The 20,809-nt window shown below is 43.6% G+C and overlaps 2 protein-coding genes across 2 annotated transcripts in view; one reads left to right on the top strand and one right to left on the bottom strand.

The window, feature by feature from the left end:
* NAA60 (N(alpha)-acetyltransferase 60, NatF catalytic subunit) overlaps positions 1 to 8,311 on the bottom strand; it is a 26,421-nt gene extending 18,110 nt beyond the window's left edge. The window contains exon 1 of the mRNA XM_012647701.1: positions 8,197 to 8,311. The gene's annotated coding sequence lies outside the window, so the exon portion shown is untranslated. The remainder of the gene's footprint in view (positions 1 to 8,196) is intronic.
* A 256-nt stretch (positions 8,312 to 8,567) lies between these two features.
* ZNF597 (zinc finger protein 597) lies at positions 8,568 to 12,662 on the top strand. Its single transcript, XM_012647525.1, has 4 exons — positions 8,568 to 8,658; positions 8,810 to 8,901; positions 9,735 to 9,861; positions 11,566 to 12,662. The coding sequence occupies exons 2-4, from the start codon at positions 8,869 to 8,871 to the stop codon at positions 12,660 to 12,662; spliced, it is 1,257 nt and encodes a 418-aa protein (XP_012502979.1). The 5' UTR covers positions 8,568 to 8,658; positions 8,810 to 8,868.
* Positions 12,663 to 20,809: the final 8,147 nt, after the last annotated feature.

Raw genomic sequence — 20,809 nt, 5'->3', positions numbered from 1 at the left:
CAACCTCTCTATCTCCAGGCCCTGCGAGTTGAGAAGAGGGTGGGTCCCAGGGCCCTAACCCGTCCCCCTGGCTTGGGTAATCCCTCATGCCCTCAGAGCATCTCCCAGAAGGAGACACGGAAGAGCTGCAGCCGCAGCCACTGTCAATCCAGAAGGGGCTGAGGGGTTCGTGGTCTCACCTGGAATTGGGACTGGGACTAAAATCGTCATCATGCATTCCACAAACAGCGTTTATAGATAACTGTTGGGGATAGAGAAGAGGCTGTTTTCCTTAACTAATTTAATGCAGGGGTTATGGCAGGCACCAAAATATCTACAACACAGGGATACATGCAGGTAAAGGTAGAAAAGATATAAAATGCTTGGTGGTAATTAGGACCAAAGGGTTCAGACAGGGGCCCAGTAATCTAGTCACCCGGTGTTTTAGATGAGCAACCAGAAAGCAGTCAAAATGGCACCAAAGCATATAATGGGACAGTCTTCCACCTTGCCGCCTACCCTTCACGCTCCTCCTCCTCCAGGTCAGTGTCCAGACTTCACCTGAACCCCTAGTGCAGGAGCAAACACCCTGAGGAAGAACAAAAAGGTGCGGCAGCCTTTTACTTTTAAATTTTGCTCTCGTTGGCAATATGATGATCCTTCCAACATTTGGTTACAAAATAGTTCATTTAGTAAGTACCAGGCAAGCACTGTAGTAGGAGCCAGGCTCTGCGCTAGGCAGATCAGTCAGAGGTAAACCAGAAAGCATGTCCCTGACCTGGAGAGGCTCTGAGTCCAGTGATGCTTTTTCCTGTTCAGAAAGTTTGCTAACAAAGGCCTCATATTTGTATTTTTTCCTTAAAGACACTGTAATTGAGAAATATTGCTTAAAACTTTTAGAGGTTAAATTACATTTAGGTGTATATTCTAGCACTTAAACAATCACTGGAAAATCACTTGAACAAAATGAGAGCAATATAATACTATTCACAACTCTGCAGAGTTGCAGGTTTAAGTGCTGCAAATATCTTACTGTAAGCTGCACTGCTTACAGTTCAGAACATTTCGAGCACTCCACACAATTATATTTAGTGTGTTGTTATTAAAATTATTGGTAATTAAACTTGTTGCAATAAAAGATTGAGGACTGATTAGAAAGATCCACACAGTATGGCAAGAATGAATGAGGCAAAGAGAAAACAAGGGTGGAAAACTAAAGAGTGTTGTGGGTGTGTAAAATGCATACTGTGAAGTCCTACACACTTTCTAGAGATGGGCTGTAAATTTAGCTCCAAGCTGTCAAGAATCCAGTTTGAAGAGAATATCTGGCTATTAGTTCCTATTAGAGCTAAGAAAAAAACAAAAAAGAAAACAGGATTCAAAAAGTCAGTGTCAGAAGCATCAGAGTACTGTCCCTTTGTAGCTAGGCATCCACTGTCCCAATCCTCCCCCCCCTTTTTAAAATAATGGTTTTATGGTATGTTATTATTTTAAAATTTTTATTTAAAACATTTTCTTTGGAGATGGGGTCTTGCTATGTTGCCCAGGCTGGACTCAAACTACTGGCCTCAAGTGATCCTCCCACCTTGGCCTCCCAAAGTGCTGGTATTACAGGTGTGAGCCACTGAGCTCGACCTTCTCATGTATTCTTGTAGTGATAGAATCCTACCCCATACAGTGGGCCAATCGCTGCCAAGCTAGGCTTTTATTTCTGGGCCTCTCTTGCAGCAGGATCAGGCTATATGCCAAAGTTTTTACAGAGGACAAGAATAAGAGTGACGTAGGCAACATGTGTGTCACGTCCTTAAAATTGCTAAAGGGAGGCCAAGGCAGGAGGATTGACTGAGGTCAGGAGTTTGAGACCAGCCTGAGTAAGAGTCAGACCCCATCTCCAGCTGGGCCCAGTGGTGCGTGTGTGTAGTCCCAGCTACTAGGGAGGCTGAGGCAGAAGGATCACTTGAGCCCAGGAATGGGAGGTTGGAGGATGCAGCGAGTTATGATGATGCCACTTGCACTCTAGCTGGGGCGACAGAGTGCAACTCTGCCACTCTGTTTTGAGGCAGAATCCCACTCTGCCTCAAAAACAAAAAAAAAGGAAAAGAGAAAAATGCCAGAAAATTGCTAAAATGTTAACAATTGGTGAAGCTAGGTGAAGGGTGCATAGGTGTTCACTGCATTATTCTTTCAAATATTCAGGAGGCTTGAAATTTTCAAAATAAAGAGATGGGGGTAAAAAAAAGGAAACTGCTTATTCTCCTCTCTCGCCCCTTTCCACTGGCTAGGACACGCAGTGGTGAGCCCCCTCAGTCATACAAACCACCCAAGTCCTTGTGACTCAAAGTGTGGTCTGTGGTCCAGAAGCATCAGCACCACCTGGGAGCTTGCTGAAAATGCAGAACCCCAGCCCCACCCAGACTGCGTCAGACCGGCATGTAACTCAGAATCTGTAGTCGGCAGCATCCTCACTGAACCGGAGGCACGTCAGAGCTGAGAAGTGCTCCCCAGGTGACAGCAGACTCACAACACTGTTCTTTCCGGGGTTCCATGTACAGCACTGTAAGATGAACTTGCAAAAATGAGGCATATAATATATATCCATTCAAACTTTAAAAACACTCTTTTAAAACACAAATGAGAAATTACTACAAGGAATATTTGAGGTATAAAAACTCATTCCACCCTCTTCTATCATGTGGGTGGCATCGATTCCACCCCTTGATCCATTGGTCCCTAATTGGTCTAACCAGTTAAGGTCACCCCGTCCTCCCTTGGCTCAGGTGACCCTGGTCTAAGGAAGTCCAGGGGGAGGGTTCAGGAACGGGCTAATCCCTGTCGGGTCTGTATTGATTGGCCCTCCCAGTCTTTGCCTTCCTGGTTTCTCTTTGCTGTGTTTTGAGATATTTCTTCCACTTGATCTAACAGGTTACTTGCTTTGTAATGACCATCCTTTCCTTCGATTTATCTATTGGACTTCTATAATAAATTTAAGAAAAAAAAAAGCTTTTCAGTTCCAGAAAGTTTTGCTATAATTGAATCTCCTCTGGTTGTGGCACTAGAGTAAAGCTGTCATCTCCTCTAGCTGTTTCACCCAGAATTGAGAGTTTCTGTCTGTCCTCCCTGTGGCTCCAAGGTCTCTTGAGGCACATTACTGGTTTTCTCTTGCTTACTAATCACTCCTTTCACCCTCTGGACATGGGCCAAGCAGGGATATGCCTAAAGGCCACCCGTGGTGGATGGTCAGCAGTCCCTGGAGTCTTGCCATATACCAAGCTGCCAGGCAGTGGCACCTGTTTGGAGGCACTTGAAGGAAAGTCCTCAATTCCTGTTTGCTCAACTGCACAGCCCTCTGCCAGCCTTGGAGACAGAGCAGTGATCAGGCTTCTCCAGCCCAGGGAGAGCAGCAAGCGGCCATCTATCTGGGCAGGCTCTGCCCTTCTCTAAGGCCCATGAATCCCCAAGGCCAAAAGTGCTCCAGAAATGAAGGCATTTTAATTTTCACCCTAGGCCACTCCCACATGGTCCCCAGGCTCTTATCTGGCCCACAGAGGAACCAAGCCCAGTAATGCTCTCTTATTCCAACCCTGGGTGATACCGAACCTTCCCCCGCAACCCCTGACCCAGCTGCCTATGGCTCTACTGGGGAAAGGAAGTCAGCAGGTGGACTGGGATGGGGAAGGGAGGAGAGCACAGCCTGGGGAATCAGGTTTAGGTCAGAAACAAGGTTGCAACTCACAACCCTGTACATAAAAACTGCAAAACACTATATTTCCTTAAGGAAATGTTGGTTAAAATTATTTTAATCACATTTTAACTTTGGAAACAAACCCCATGTTGCCTTACAGAAAGGTTTTACTAATTTATTCTCATACTATGAGTGATAAGACTCTGCATCTCCCACAGCAGGGCACATGGCCCACACCCTCACCAACACAGGCTATTATTCACCTTTCTGTAATTAATCTATGTGAAAAAGATCTCATTGTTTTAATGGGTATTTCTTACTGAGTTTCACTTAAAAACTTGTATGAGCCATTTATATTTCATGTTTATATAATGATTTTTACAGTTGTGTCCAACATGATGTTTTGGTTCAACTTGGGGGGATTTTCTGACACTAAACATTTTTTTATAAGTACTGCATGCCTATGGTAAATCTTTAAAAAAAGCTGAACAAAAGGATATACCGTGAAAAATAAGTTTCCCTCCCTCTGAGTCTGAGTGCCATAGTTCTCCACATACCATTCTTACTCGTGTCCTGGTATCCTTTTAGAGATACTATTTACATGGACAAACATCATGATATTTTCATAAATAAAATGCAAGTGTGAGTGAGATTCGGGCTGAGCTTGGATACTGGATGCTTTTCCTTCCTTCCTTCCTCACTCTGGGTACAAACGATGACTGAGACACACTCTCTGCCATTGAGATGTGTCATCAAAAGGCAGTTTGATAAGTATTTCAAAAGAGGTGTTTGTTGTACAATGGAACTTCTAGAATGGAATATGAGTGAATGCATATTTGATAAGTGTCTGTCATGTGCTAAACATTTCGTTATAATCCTTCCTGAATGTTCTCACTTACTTTCCCCAATGATCCTGAAAGACAGTTCCGCTGTCCTTATTTTACAGATGATAAAACACCCACTCAAGGCCGTTGTAGCATGCAGAATGAAGCTCCTCTCTCCAGTGGCATTCCTGAGTGCCCACCGTGAAGGATAAAAGCCAAGAAACAAACGAACTAGTTCATCATGAAAAGCCATGCCTTCCCTTGGATTACAACTTTCCTGACTTACAGAGGAAAGCCTTGAGTTTCTAAAAGTAGCCTTTCCAGGCAGATGCCTGAAAACATTTTTCCCAGGGTCCCAGAAACCAATCATGAACATGCCACTTCATGGCAACCCCTGTATCTTGTTGATCAGCATCTGTTCTGAGAGACCACCCTGGGAGCACTCCCAGAAGAGCTGAAAGGCTCCATGAGACTGTCATGAGGTACAGTGGATTATTCTGACTCATGGTTCAGAAGGGTTTAGTAATATCTGCATGGATCAAAACCACTACAGCCAGGAACCAAATATTTTGCTTCCAAAGAAATTCTTTTTTGGTGTAAAATGATGTAAGTGTATAAGATAGAACACCGAGGATACTGTTTCCTGCAATTAGAACCAAGACGGAGGTAGCAGAGGACAACCACGTGGCCACACAGACCAATCTCAGAGGGTCACACCAGTATGTTGGGAGGGTCTGGTTCTCCACTAATATTGTCAGTGTACCCTGAGACTGGGCTTACTATTCAAACTCACAAGAGACTGATGCTTAAACCAAATGCTTGTTTACTTGTTTATAGTTGGAGTGACTGGAATACTTATATTCTGTTTTACTTAATAAAAGAATATACTCATTTTCCCTCCCAGCAAGAAAGTGAAAGCATTTGTTTCACTAAACTCCCTCTATCATTTGGTACTAACAATAAAAAAAAAATACTTAGTAACTGACAGGTTCAAAATGGATTTCATTTAAGTAGGTTTCTTCTTTGAGCGCATCATTCACAGCAGGACACAGAAGGCTCTGACTCACTCTCTGGAACTCTTTTTACCCAAGGCTGGCTCTGTGCTTCCTTCCTCCAGGTACAGCTTTTCTGTGTGCTGCAAGGCAGAAAGAGGCAAGACCACCACTTCCTTCCTGGCCATCTCATCTCTGTAACTCCTAGGCCAGTGAGTCTCAGACAAACCCCTGGCCTCAGAAGTCTCAATCTGATGGGCTCTTTTAAGGGCTGGGTGCAGTGGCTCATGGCTGTAATCCTAGCACTTTGGCAGGCTGAGGCAGGAGGATCGCTTGACCTCAGAAGTTCAAGACCTACCTGATCAAGACTGAGACCTCCGTCTTAAAAAAAAAAAAAAAAAGATAATTTACAGAGAGAAAGCAGATGCTTGCCTATAGAAATAATTTTAATACAAACAAGTTATTTATTACTACTATTGGTATCATGTTAAAGGCAGAAATGGAGACACTTGCAAAAGGTTGTGGTGGCAGGATTTTTAAGTTCTGATGATTAAAATACATCACTTGAACATATAATGAATATACAGTCGAACATTTCTGATTTTTAAAAAAATTGAGTTAGACATAATAATTCAGTCTTATGTTTTCAACTGGTCTATCTTAGACTTTGTATCTCATCTCCTTTTAGCAAGATCAAGCTTTCATGCTGCTTTTTTCTTGGTCTACTTGTTTGGTTTTGATAGTTAGCTCTTAGAAGGTCTAGCGATTTTGTTTCCTCTCTCTGGTAATCCACTGAGTGTTAATAACACAAGCTCCATTTCTAGTCATTGGAAACTATATTTATTTCTTTGTAATAATGAGAAGAAAGTTCAAAGAAAAGAGCCATGAGATCCTCTATTCTTGGTGAAAGAGCCACAAATCCAGACCTGGGGAATCCGAGCCTAAAATGAGACATCCCTTAAATAAGAATAGCATTAAATATAAGCACAAAGCAATAAGGGAAAGATGATTACATGAGCAGCACCAGGACCCTATCACGAACATTCCTTTGGTTTAGGTTTACAAATACCAGGCTGGTTGGCTCTTCTTTAACGTATATGCTCTGGATTGGTCGAGCCTGTAGGGAAGTTTCTTACCGTTCTTCCATCTGTCCTTGAAGTACCTTTCTCCTTGGTCCTGGGATCCCCAGGTACCTTGTTTATGACCCATTCCCACAAGGCCTAGCTCTGACCTAGCTGTCAAGAGATGTCACTTGTGGCAGATACTGCTAGCTTCTTATCTGACTTCACTTCCACTTCTCTTTTCCCTTTTCCAACAGAACCCTGATTTTGTGCAGGTAGATGATCATGAGAGGCTGGGTTCTTCCCCTGGTGCCAGGGGGTGAAGCAAAATGGGCCACAGCCAGTTATGTTAACCATTTTTGCTTTGTCTCCTGGGCAGTGGTACCATTATAGCTCACTGCAACCTCAAACTCCTGGGCTTGAGCAATCCTCCTGCCTCAGCCTCCAAAGTAGCTGGGAATACAGGCGCACCCCACCGCGCCCAGCTGATTTTTCTATTTTTTGTAGAGACAGGGTCTTGCTCCTGGTCAGCCTGGTCTTGAACTTCTAGCCTCATATGATCCTCCTGCCTTGGCCTCCCAAAGTGCTAGCATTACAGGTGTGAACCACCATGTCTGGTCACGCTATGATAATCTTTTATTTTTGCTAATGATTGGTTTAGGATGGCTATATGACAAAATACATGTCTGGACGTATTACTTGGAATCTATTGTCGCCTTCACCAACATGCTAAGGATGGCAGAGTCGAAATATAGAAGTGTTGGGACCTTGATATTGTCAGAGAGCCACTGAATTAACCAGCCTGTAAATGCTCTTTGAACATCATTTTGGTGGGTTTTCTGTGATTAGCAGCTGAAACTATCCTATCTGATAGTCCACTAAATCCCACTATCTAAGTTGTCAACTCTCATAAATTGCTTTAATAACCATGCAATCATTCACTGAATAATCTTTTAGGCACAAGCACGTGCCTGGCACTAGACTAAGGAAATATGTTCAGACTTATTCAGGCTTTTCTGTCAAGAGACCTATCATCCTCATCTTTTCCTTTCCCCAAACATCTTTGTAAATTGACAATTTCTTTCACCTATCTTATAATCTTTGCAATTACCCTCTGAGTTAGGCAGGAGAGGCATTCTGAACTCTACGCAGCTGAGGAAAGCAAAGTTGTAAATCAGTCAAGATTACCAACCACTCAGTGGCAGAGCTGGGGAAGGAGCTCAATTTTTTAATTCCAAATCTCTATACCCCAGCACCTAGTATCAGTAACATGGGGAACGTCTGGCACTAGGGCAGGTCGAATGTGAGGTATTAGGAGGTGAACAACACCCCGTGAGGCAAACCAATGTCTCTACTCCCGCTTGAAGACCGGGTCCGAGCCAGATGACTCGGCTGGTCTGCAGCCGCGGCGTACGACGCACAATGCCTCCAGAATCCTTCGGGTCGGAGACTAGCAACCCGGCCTATACCGATCTGAACTTTATGAACGCATAAGAAGGCATCCCTTTACATTCCACTGCCCCATAATTCGCCCGAGACACAGCGGGCTGCTCTGGCCAAGGCTAGGCCAGGGACCCTGGGGTCTCATTTACCTCACCCCGGCCAGGCCCAAATTTTAGGCCTCCAGGGCACTGCCAGCCGAGCCCACATTTCGTTACCGATTCCTTTCGAGTTCTGGAGTCTCCCTGTCTTCTTGCTTTCCTTCTTCTCGGACACATTGCCTTCCTCAGGGGTCACCCTAAGGCTCCACTTCAGCAGGTCAACAGGCCCGGAGCTCACCAGGGAGACCCCGTTAGCGGAAGCGGAAATGCTTGGAGAAAAGAAGAAAAACTACATCTCGTCTCTGCCCAGTGCGCGATGGGTCCTCGGTTGAAGTGTCCGATTGGTCAACACAAAAGAAGGACTGCCCCCTCGGGAGCACGCTGACCAATCAAAGGGCAGATGGCCAATGCGGCAAGGGGCGGGTCGCTTCCGGCGGCTTTCCCCGCAGCTCTGCGTGGGGGAGCATGGGAGCGTGGGAGTTTTGCGGTGGCCTCGGCCTTCGCTGTTGCGTTACCGTCGGGCGTTGCTTTTTGCCGCGTCTGCCCGGGCAACACGAGGCTGTCATTAGTCCCGGACTGGTAAGTGGGCCCCCTTCGAGGCTGGGCTGGGGAGAGGAGCAGTCGGCTCAGGTTCTTAAAGGATTTGGGCAGAATCGAGGGAGGCTGGGGGTGCGTGGATTAGCTTTGCAGAAGAACTGGCCCCATTAGGGACTGTTCTCTTCCCTCGCAGCTTTGTCCCGAAGTCCCTGTGGCGACTTGAAGAACGCACCCCCACCCCCACTTCCCCAGATGGCGTCCGCGCTGCCGACAACCGAGGCCCAGGTGAGATGAGGTACCTTTTTTCCGTCCAAGATTGTTGCTGCTTTCCGGCCTCTGCCTGACCACCTCCTTTGAAGGAGGCTTAGGCATGCCGATCGTGATGGGAATGTGTCTGATACGCCACCAGCCCTTTCAGCAAGCTGTCTTCGTTCCTAGACCAGGGACATAGAAGGGGTTTACCAGCTTCTTCCTTTCAGAACCACCAACTGGGAGCAGAGCCCTTTGGAGAAGTCTATAGGAAAGTTTTCTCAAAGTGTCTTTCTGGAATGCTTCTCAAAATTGTAGCTTTCTAGGCTTTACTCCATACCTGTTGAATAATAATAATAAAGCCCTGGTGATTTTTCATCATATCATTAGGGAAGGAAGAGTAGGCCTCACAGTGTAGCAGTGAGTGTCATGGGGAAGAAAAAGAGGGAATAGCAAAGGGAAGGATGTTGGGAGAACCCTGGAACCTTTGTCTCTTTTATGATTCTTCCTGGGCTGCCCAGTCTTCTTTTTCTTAGAGCATCCTTCCTTAATGGTTTCCGTCCCCAAGAGTTGTTGTTCCCTCATCTTTTCTCTTCCAGGAGAGACTACATCATTCTCACAATGTACTGTCTTGATCCTTACTTCACGGCCTCAAAATTTATGTCCATGTTTACTCTTTCCTTCCCAACCCACACCTTACCCCTTAGAAGCCATTAATACCCCATCCCAGTACTCAGGAACCTTTTACACCAAGCCCTTTTCTCCCTTGCATCTGATGTTTCTAGCTCTGCTCAGTCTTCCTAGGCTAAAAAAGGGGCTGACCGTCCGTCCAGTCTCTTGCACTGAGTTGGGCTCTCGTGTTGTTTCAGGGACCAATGCTGTTTGAGGATCTGGCTGTGTATTTTTCTCAAGAGGAGTGTGTGAGTCTGCACCCTGTCCAGAGGTCCCTCAGCAGAGATGCCACACAGGAGTGTTTTGAGGATGTGGCCTTGATGGGTAAGGCAATTGTTTTTCCTGAATTTCAGAACTTTCATCAGTTCTAGGATGAGGATTTCATGCCTTGTACACATGTTGATATGGTGGAGTGGGACCTGTCCCTGGGTAATTTATGTGGATATGATAATTGAATGAAAGAGCAAGTTTTAAAGTATGATTTCTTAAAATCTAGTACAGGGACTGTGCTTTTGCATGAGAAGTGGCAATATCTGGTAGTCTTGCCAAACATTTGATGAAGCCAATTTACAGTTTTACATGGGAAATCCCATCACTATAGGTTACTATCATTTGGGAAAGATTGGAAATTGATTTACTCAAGGAGGTGCTGTGCCTTTCTCACCTAAGAGGAACTATATGCGGGTTGCTTCCTATGCCTGAGTAGGTTTTATCTCTGACATAGGAATATAGGTTGAGTATGTAAGCTACCCCATAACTCATATTTTATATCTTGCACTTCTCTTTGTCATATTCATGTTTTTTTCTACCTCGTTGAACATACGGAATATATTTATAATAGCTGTTTAAACATTTTTTTCGTACTGGTTTTATCATCTGTGTCACTTGTGGATATGTTTCTATTGATTGATTTTTCTCCTAGTTATGGGTCATATTTTCCTGCTTCTTTACTTCCTGGTAATTTTTGATTGAATGTTGGACATTGCAAATTTTCTGTTGTTTGTTATGTATTTTGTTGTATTTCGGAAACTATTTTTGGACTTTGTTGTGGGACGTAGTTAAGTTACTTGGGGTCAGTTTGATCCTTTCAGGGTGTGTTGTTTTGCTTTGTAAGGTTGGGTTCAGATCAGCCTTTATTCTCGGGCTGATCTGACCTACTGCAAAGGCAGTATTTTTCTGAGGACACTGCTTGATGTCTTATGTGTTAGAGGGTCTTTCCACTTTGGCTGGTGGGAACATGAACTATTGTGTGAACTCTGATTATTGCTCTGTATATTCCTTTTTGGTGGCTCTTTCTGTGGTTGGGTAGTTTCCTCATGCACTTGCAGATTAGTACTGAGCCCAAGTCTTAATGGGACCCCATGTAGATGCTCTGAGCTTTCTTTCCGGAAGAATATTTGGAAAAATATTAAAAGGAATGCTTTTTGGTAGGCCCAAGTTTTGTCAGCCGTCCGTGTAGTAAGACGGGCTATTATTTGCCTGCAGTACACACGGAAGCTCTACCTTGATCTTTCCTCAGTGAGGGGTAGAGAAATTTTGGAGACCTCTCTTGGTGGTAATAAAACTATTTCTGGTAACCTGTGTGTTTCTCTGTTAAGTTAGAAAAATACTCACTTGCCCTTTCTTTCTTAATAAATATGAATCAAATCTCTTTTCCAATTATAATTGCTCAGCTGTCACTTGAGATAGCTTAAATGATGAAAAATTATTGAGACCTAAGTAGACTAACTGGAAAACTTCACCTCTAGACAATGTCTACCAAGATTGTCCTTAGTACCTATCCCACTGGACTCTGACTTAGTTATAGCTATTCTCTGCTCCTCCCCCTTGCAGGTTCACCTAGAACCGGATCATTTGGGAGGTGGGAGAGTCTGCCGTCTCCTGATTTTGCATATTTATCAGTGTCTGGATTGCAGGATAACCCACTTACAGTTTTCTTGTGTACTTTAACTACCTGAGCTTGTTTTTTCCCCCAGTACCACTTGAAGGTGTTGTCTATGTTTTGCTTTGTTTTGTTTTTATCAACAGGAGTGGAAGGTGAGACTGAGATGAATCAGCAGTTAAGCCTAGAGTCTATGGAACTTGAAGAGCTTTCCCTAGAAGAGTACCCCATTCCTACATCCCCTGTCCAGTACCCAGAAAGCCCCTCTGAGGATGGAGTTGAAAACCCTGAAGAGAAAATATCAAGTGGAACACCCCCTTGCAAGAAAAAGTTCATAAGCCTTTTAGTTACCATTGACAACCATACCCCATTAGTAGAACTGTCTGAATGTTTAGGGGCCAGAGCACTTTCTGAAATTCTTGAATTTCCCTGGGAAGAAGCCGAAAATGTGTACAAGTGTCCTGACTGTGACCAAAACTTCAGCGATAAGTCATACCTTGTTTTGCATCAGAAAATTCATTCACGAGAGAAAATAAATAAAACAAATCAGTGTGGTGACTGTGGGAAGATCTTCACTCATAGAGCCTACCTGAGGGCGCACATCAGAATCCACACTGGCGAGAGGCCTTACAAGTGTCTCAGGTGCTGCGCCAAGTTTCGCCGGAGCTCATGTCTGTCCCGGCACATGAAAAGCCACAGGAGGGAGAAACCCTATGTGTGTGACGAATGTGCTGCACGGCATAGGAAAAGCCAGGCTGCCGGAAAAGCCAGTGAATGTGCCAACAGCGATAAACGTGTGGATCAGGAAACGGATCTTGCTCTGGACGAGGAAACACAGATAGTGACCCCCGAGTACCCGCACATTCACTGCATGAAGACCTTTGAGCAGTCCTCACGTCCTGCTGTCCCCGAGAAGGCCCACAAGGAGGATTCTGAACGCCGCAGTGACGATGATGAAAATTTTTTTTCATTCGCAAAATTCAAACCCTTACAATGTCCTGACTGTGACATGACCTTTCCTTGTTTCTCTGAACTTGTTTCTCATCAGGGCACTCACGCGGGGGAAAAGCCCCATAAATGCAAAACATGTGCAGAAAGTTTTACTTCGGAGTCAGAACTTGCATGCCACCAGAAGAGCCACAGGGCAGAGGAGCCTTTTAAATGTCCCGTGTGTGGGAAAGGTTTCAGGGTGAAGACGGATCTCGTTACTCATAAGCGAACCCATGTGAAACACACAAAGTAAATACAAGTGTGAATGATTGGGCTTTTCAGTATCTATACAGTGGGAAATAGTCACTGTTTATGTGCCAGACACTGTGCTAAGCACTTTATACACATTCCAGGTATACAAGGGCTGTCCGGAAAGTATCCAGCCATGTAATATGAAAAATTACAAAAATTATGGTTGGATACTTTCCAGACAGTCCTTGTATTTAATTTTCACCACAACCTTGATTTGGGCAGTATTATTTCTATTTTATAACTGAGGAAGCATAATCACTGTGACACTGATTATGTGAATGAAGCCAGCATTTGAACTCAGTTATTGTTCAAATTTCATTTGTATGAGCCAGAAAAAGATACAAAACTTTTGTTTAAATTCAGTTTTCATTAAAATGAAGGCTATTGCTAGAGTTATTTTAATTTTATGTTGTTTCTAAGTTTTAGAAGGAGGAGAATTTATTTTTTTGTCAGTTCTGCAGCTATATCTTGGAAAGTAAATGCTTTTATATCTGTTTTATACTTTTTTGGCTATAACTATTTGTAATATTTTTTATGTGTGAATTTTTAGAGGAGTTTAGAAGCTTTTTCTCTCCCTGTAAAAAGTTCCCAAAACTAGTTGGTATCTTGATGGCTGTTAGTATTCATGGAGTTGCCATTCTCAGGTCTGATGTCAGGGGCAGTACTGGCATTTCTGACCCAGTTGTTTGCAAGTTTTGGTGACCTGATTACAGCCCTTCTCTGGAGGCTGCACTTAACTTGGGGAGGAGGGGGAGTACTTGCTCCTCTCTAAGATGATTTGCCTCCATACCTCTACTGAAGCACATTACCTGTCTTGTTATGAGTAATTGTTTCTTATAACTATTTCTTAGCATGCTAGACATTTTAGGCATATTATCTAAGTTAATCTTCAGATTAAATCTGTGACAGAAAAAAGACTGTCCTTGTTTTATAAATAAACTGAAGCCCTTACAGGGTAGTCAGTACTTGGCCCAGCATACAAAAAATACCACATTATCGTGAAGCTGGCATTTAAACTTGGGTCTCTCTAACTCCCAAGGCCATGCATCCAGCACACTGCATCATTTGTTGGCATTCACATCATGTATCAGCACCACAGGCAGCTGGGGAGGCTGAGATCGGTAGGTGAGGATGGTCATCATCACGAAGGCTGCCCTGTGTACTTGCATCCCGGAACCGCTTCACTCTCCTTGAACTTCACCCAAAGCCTGCCTTACATGTACAGTTATAAAGCAACAGAAAACTCCTCAGGACTTCAAGTTTGAACTCCCATCCCTGTCATCAGATAAGAGATTTCAAACTTTGCAGAGTATAGTCCTGAAGGTTTTAGTTGGGTTTTGGTTTTTAAAAAACACCCATTAACATTTCCTCTTCATCTCCAAAGAAAAATACATGTAGAAAATTGTTAGATTTCATCAACATGGTAATATGTATGTCTTTAGATATTGCTATTATACTTAAATATTGGAGCAAAATATTGTTAAATAGTATGGTTATTAAAGAACCAGCGAATGTTGTAAATACACATTCATATAGAATTTCTCTTTAAAGTGAAATTGATTGCATACCTATCAACAAAACAATATTTATACGTGCTTTTGAGTGGGATGTAAGAATGGTCTTATTCTATTTAAATAGACAGTATAAAAGTACAGTATTTGCTAAAATGGAATTATTGCTGGAAAATCTCATGAGCAAAAATAAAGGCTTGTTAAGGACTAATTAGATGGAAGGTAGTACCTGGGAGGTGTTCTTCCTACAGAACAGCAGATTGAGACCTTACTATACAAAAACATGCTGGCTATTGCAGCTAAGCTCTTAACGCTGATCAGGGCAGAAAGACACTGTTCAGGTGAGAGAAAAGCTGAAACCAACAGCCCCAACCCAGCTTAGTTACTTCCCCCCCCTTTTTGTCATTCTTGCTTGCAGATCCACAGTTGAGACCATGTGTATGTCAAGGTCAGACTTGGCTCTTTGTTTCTGATGTCTCCACTCTTAGGATACAGGACACCAGTCTGCCAGGGATTTAAGGTCTTAAATTTAAAAATGAGGCCTTACGATCTTCAGGTCTGTGTGTCTGAGGTACTTTGAATTGTGTAGAAAGATAGTCTCTGGTTAGATTTCTTATTAGCCACCTCTGGGATTTAATGATCTTTTTTAAGTATCAACAAGAACACAACCTCCCTGCTCTCTTGCTTCTGCCCTCAGTGGGAGAAACTGGCAGGATGCCTCACCAGCACTTATGAGGGGCTCTTACATTTCAGTCAAAGACTGAAGAGTTGCAGGGTGGGGCATATAATTGGGAAAGAAGCCCCTACTAGCAGAGTTGCTGCAGAAGCAGAGAGGACTATCTTAGGCACTTGGACAGAATGGGGCTAATAGAAAAGACAGACACTCATCCTTTTTTTTTTTTCTCCTAAGAAAGTATAGGGGAAAGTAAGAATTTGTGTCATACATCCTGTTCTGCACCTCAGTATGGCAATTTGCTTTTCCAGTTGAGGCTTCATTCACAACCCCTCATTTTTTGCAATTTTACTTATTCTCCAGATTATAGAAGATTATGACAAACCTCCATAGAAGATTAGAAAAATAATAATTCTACAGAAATACTAAAATACACATGAGTGTACTTAAAGTGACTTTTTGGTATAATATTGTTAATGATTGGTATGCAAAAAAATAACTTAAAAAAAAACCCTTACTTGAGTGTCAGTTATTGTGAAATAGGTGTATTTTCAGTTGTTGCCTTATTGTGCACTTGTACCTAAAAACATTTGCTGGATGTAAGTCAAGCTGCTCTGCCCCCAGGGAATTGAGGGCGATGGTGTGTCTGCTGGTGAGATTTAGGCTGTTTTTATGAAGATGGCTTTTTTGTTCTATTTAGTGTCAAGTGATGGAGATTCCATAAAATTGTTGTTGACTAAGAGATATTATTAGCCTTCCATTTTAGGTGCTATCAACAAATACTGGATAAAAGTTAATACAGGAATGAAAAACTAAATGCAAGAATTTATTGCTGTGTATGGTTAACTACATTTTGCAGCATAGGTGTTGACACACTGTGCAGAGTGAAAACTTTGTGCTGAAGAAACTGACTCAAACAAATTTCTTTTTTGTTGTTAATGCAATAATGAAAATGTGTGTCCCCACAGTTCCTTAACATGATTGCTGGAATATCAGGTTCTGCTAAATAGTCATCACTGATGCAAACAGCATCTTCTCAATGGAATTCAGATGTTAGCAGTTTACATTTTGTAATTTAAGAAATTACGGAATTTATTTCTGGAATGAATTGGACTCAAAATAGTTGTGCTTAGAGCTTTGATAACATAGGTAATAGTCTATTCACATCTCATTTAACATAGAAAATGACTAACCCAATAGTTCAAGGAGTTAAAACTCAAAACAAATGACATTTCACAGAAGATGCCATTTTGAGTCTTTGCCTCCTGAGATTCCATATATAATTAAGTGGCAGTGTTCTGGTGACTGCACCATAAGATGCCATACAATTTGAAACTGCAGATTTTGCTCAAAGTAATCTGCAAAGTAATATTGCATATGTGTACAAGGAGAGACATAGGTTATAATTTATATGAATAAAGAGTCTATTTTGAATGTTCATTAAACTTGTCCCTGTGGGATTTTAGCAGCGAAGTGTTTTTGCTTTGACCATGTGTTTAAAAAGTAACAAAATGATCTTCATTAGAAATGTATATATGTTCATCTGTTTTCATTTTGTAGATTAGGAGAGCTATTGATCTAATATAAAAACCACCATTACCTATCTTTCTAAGGCCCATCTGACTACAGGTGTTTTGTCTTGTTTTTAAATTGACATTCCTTCTTGCAATAACAGTCTGTGGAGGAGGGGGATACAATATAAATAATCATCTATATAAACCTAAGAATGTGCTGTAATCTCTAGTTCCTTTGGATACCTCAGAAGTATATTCGTTGTATGCACTTCTACTATTTGTGTAATGTTTTAATTTTACTGTTTTTGGTGCATTTTCATCAGTCTTAGCTCTAGATTGCAAGCTCTCAACAGGCAGTGATTATGTTTATCTGATGTGCAATTTGTCATCTAATAAATGCTATTTTATGATGATAGCAAGGAAGTGAACTTTTTTTCTTTTTTACACTTCAGTGGTTTTGGATGGCAATGAAGTGAATTTTGAAGACTGGCGGGATTGTGGTTTGGAGAGGGTGAATGAATGACTTCTTGCCATTAATTAAGGAAGTAAAATCGCTTGCTCTCTGAACTCAGCAGAAAATTCCGGCGTTATTCCGGGAAGACAGCGCCAGCCGTCAATCGCCTTTCCAGGCTCCGTTGCGCAGCAGGAGTACAGGGCCAGGTACCTCTGGTCTCCACATGGCAGCGACTGCCCGGCGTGGGTTGCCACTTAAAGCTGGGCGTCAGGGACGGGGGTGAGCAGGACTCCCAGGAGGCTTCGCGTAGCTCCAGGAGATCCCAGGTCTCCAGCTTGGCAGCCAACTGCACAGGCCAGCGGAAGTGGCAGTGAGGAGACTTACTGCAGCGGGCGGCTGTCCAGGAACCGGAAGCCGCGAGGCCACTTCCGGCAGCGCCTGCGCACTCCTGGGGAAGTCGGGGTGTCGCGAGCGGTGGGGATCCGGCCGCTGGGTTTGGCCAGGCCTTTGTCCTACGGCCGCTGCACCCCGCTAGGCGGTCTCCGTGTAAGCCCGGCAGTGGGGGCGAGAACATTTGCCGAGGGACTCCTCAGGTCTTTCCCTCCGTATCAGCAAGAAGGTAACGGGTGGACTGTCGAGGACCAACCCGAATCTCCATCCCGTGATTCTAGGCAATGACCGCGCTGGGACAGAAGGAACCTTACGTCACCTTCTCGTCTCTGACCCCGCTTCATCATTGTGAAGCTACAGGCCCATCGTGAGTTTGTGTCTCTGGCTTGTTGAAATGGATACTTTGTACTTCTCACTTGTGCTGGGTAGACTATTATCTTCTCTCTAGAACAAGCCCCAGTCTCCTCTTAGGCTTTTGGAGTGTTCCATAGCCGAATTTTAACGTGCTTCTGGTTGGTTGGAATGTACTCTCCGTTCACCTTGGGTAGATGGTTTCCCCCAGTGAGCTTGGACACTTCCATGGCTACAAAAGACCTCACTATAGGTCTAGCTCAGATTTCTCTTCTCCCCTGCACTCCAGATTCCTAGCTTCAAGTGTCTCCAAGAGATCATCTTTTGGATGTCTCTGAAGCATCAAAACACATGTCCTGGCCAGGTGCAGTAGCTGACGCCTGTAATCCCAACCCTTTGGGAGGATCGCTTGAGCCCTGGCATTGAGGTTATAGTGAGCTATGATTGTGCCACTGCACTCCAACCTGGGCAACAGAGCGAGACCCTTTCTCAAAAACAGCAAAACCAAACCCCAAAAACAAAAACCACACGTCCTTAACTAAACTCATGCTTTTAGCCCCAATCTGTTTGCCTCCAGTATGTGGTACCACATCTACACAATTGCTCGTGCTATCAACAGACACTCTTTCTCCCATGTTGCTATGGTTTGAATGTTTGTGTTCCCCTTTATATGTTGACATTCTGATCCCTAAGGTGGTGGTATTAGGAGGTGGGGCCTTTGGAAGGTGATTATATCATGAAGGCAGAGCCCTTGTGATTGGGATTAGTGCCCTTATGAAAGAGACTGCAGGGAGCTAGCTAGCACCTTGTGCCATGTGAGGACTTAGCAAGAAAGCACCATCTGTGAAATGACCCTCACCACACACCGAATCTGCCAGTGCTTTGATCTTGGACTTCCCAGCCTCCAGAACTGTGAGAAATAAACTTCTGTTGTTTATAACAGCCAGAATGGACTAAGATGTCTCATCCATTCAATCAAGTTCTGTGGATTCTACCTCAAAAGTATCAAAAACATGACTGCTTCTATCTCCACTGTCCCCACCCTTATCCAACAGCACTCACCTAGGTTGACTGAAATAGCCTGCTAACCTCACACGCATCATTCTTGTTCTCTGCTGCTAGCACAGCTAGCACATCTGATTATGTCACCATCCAACTTGGCATCTTCCACTGGCTTCCCATTGTCCTTAGGAACATCTAAAATTTTCAACATGACCTTGTTACTTCCCTGCTAGCATCAATTCCAGCTGCTCTCTTCATCTCTGTCCCTCTCTCCAGCTGCACTAACTTTCAGTTCATCGAATATACCAAACTCTTTACTTTCAGAATTGTGCACATTCTTTTCTTTTATCTAGAAAATTCCCCTCAATCCCTACCTCCTTTGTTTTACCCTCCTTATAGCAACTACCATGCTTGTAATTGAATAGTAATTATGTAGCTAATCATTTACTAATAATTGTCTCTACATGGTCAGAGACCAGGCACATGGTAGATGCTTAGAATTATGCTTTTTTTTTTTTTGAGACAAAGTCTCACTCTGTTGCCCGGGCTAGAGTGCCGTGGGGTCAGCCTAGCTCATAACAACCTCAAACTCCTGGGCTCAAGTGATCCTTCTGCTCGGCCCCCTGAGTAGGTGGAATTACAGGCGTGCACCACCATGCCCAGCTAATTTTTTCTATATATATTTTTAGTTGTCCAGCTAATTTCTTTCTATTTTTAGTAGATATGGGTTCTCACTCTTGCTGAGGCTGGTCTCAAACTCCTCACCTCGAGCAGTCCTCCCGCCTCGGCCTCCCAGAGTGCTAGGATTACAGGCGTGAGCCACCACGCTTGGCCTTAGAATTATGCATTGAATGAATGAAACTTCTATAGCTCTGTCAGTTTTTATACTGTTGATTGCAGCTAAAAGACTAACAGAGGAGAAAGGGGGATAGACACTGGTTCAGTCAGTTACTACTAGGCAAGAGGTATAACAATAGACTCAAAGAAGCTGTAAGGAGTTTAGAAAGAAACTAAGAAAGTTTACAGGATAAACATGTAATGATGCCCTGTAGGCTTGAAGAGAATAATTTAGCAAAGATGCACAATTGCTATAGCCATGTTGAAGGAAATGAGGTAAAAGTGATGTGTGTATTAAATATTTCAAAGAGAATTATATTGAGCTAATATAACAGGGAAGGAGAGCAATTTTGGTTTATGCCTGACCTTGAACTTTCTGAGAGTAAAGTGTTAGTGATTAAAGTAGCTCACATCAGTGCATGCAAGAAAACAGTGGGATCAGAGGGTCCCTGGCCCAATAACATCATTGCCTGTACTGTCCCCATCCTAGGAGGTCCCCTTAGTGGTAGGGGAGCAAGCACCCAGGGTGGGCGAAGTGATGATACACCTGAAGGGTCAGCTGCCCAGGAAATTCCAGGAGGGGAAACTGCTGATACCCTGAATACCGTGGAACAAAAGTGACTTGGCCAGCAAGTCCACATTCTTGTTGCATGTCAAGTTTTATTTGATTGGGCATCAGAAAGATAACAGAATAGGAGGCTCCTGAATTTCCATTCTTCAGTGGATGCACTGAATAAACAGTTACATGTGGATCAATTCTCTCTGAGAGGATTGTTTGAGCTCGGGAGTTCGAGACCAGCCTGAGCAAGAGCAAGACCCCGTCTCTACTAAAAATAGAAAAATTATCCAAGCGTCATGGCACGTAGTCCCAACTACTCAGGAGGCCGAGGCAGGAGGATGGCTTGAGCCCAGGAGTCTGAGGTTGCTGTGAGCTACGATGATGCCACTGCACTCTACCCAGGGTGACAGAGTGAGACTCTGTCTCAGGAAAAAAAAAAATTTTCTCTGAGAGAAATTCAGAAGCTAGGCAGGGTGCGGTGGCTCAGTGGCCTGTTATCCCAGCACTTTGGGAGGTTAAGCAGGGAGAATCACTTGAGCCCAGGAGTTTGAGGTTACAGGGAGCTATGATTGCACCACTGCACTCTAGCCTGGGTGACAGAGTGAGACTCTGTTACAGACAAAAACTAGTTGAGAGACTCCTACGCCTGGGCAAGTGAGATATCCACAATACCCATATCAAAATAGGTAGAAAAAGCCAAGACACACACACATACCACAAATCTCAACCTGGGCACAGCAGCTTACAGTTGGGAGGGAATCCCCAAATCCCAGCTTCCATAGGAGTAAAGGGTTTCGGCCACACGTATAGCTCCCCAACTTATCAGTTCCCACTGAGGGCTTGCTTCCTAAATCACC

The sequence above is a fragment of the Propithecus coquereli genome, unplaced genomic scaffold (genome assembly GCF_000956105.1).
Source record: "Propithecus coquereli isolate 6110/MARCELLA unplaced genomic scaffold, Pcoq_1.0 Scaffold27, whole genome shotgun sequence".
Taxonomy (NCBI): domain Eukaryota; kingdom Metazoa; phylum Chordata; class Mammalia; order Primates; family Indriidae; genus Propithecus; species Propithecus coquereli.
Note: the sequence above shows the minus strand (reverse complement) of the source record. Positions and strands in the feature narration are given on the sequence as shown.

Bases quoted from the DNA above. Each gene is read 5' to 3' on its own strand.
- ZNF597 (XM_012647525.1), top strand. From the start codon at position 8,869: ATGGCGTCCGCGCTGCCGACAACCGAGGCCCAG. The intron at 8,902-9,734 runs GTGAGATGAGGT...GTGTTGTTTCAG, and splicing joins TGCCGACAACCGAGGCCCAG to GGACCAATGCTGTTTGAGGA. The intron at 9,862-11,565 runs GTAAGGCAATTG...TTTTATCAACAG, and splicing joins TGAGGATGTGGCCTTGATGG to GAGTGGAAGGTGAGACTGAG.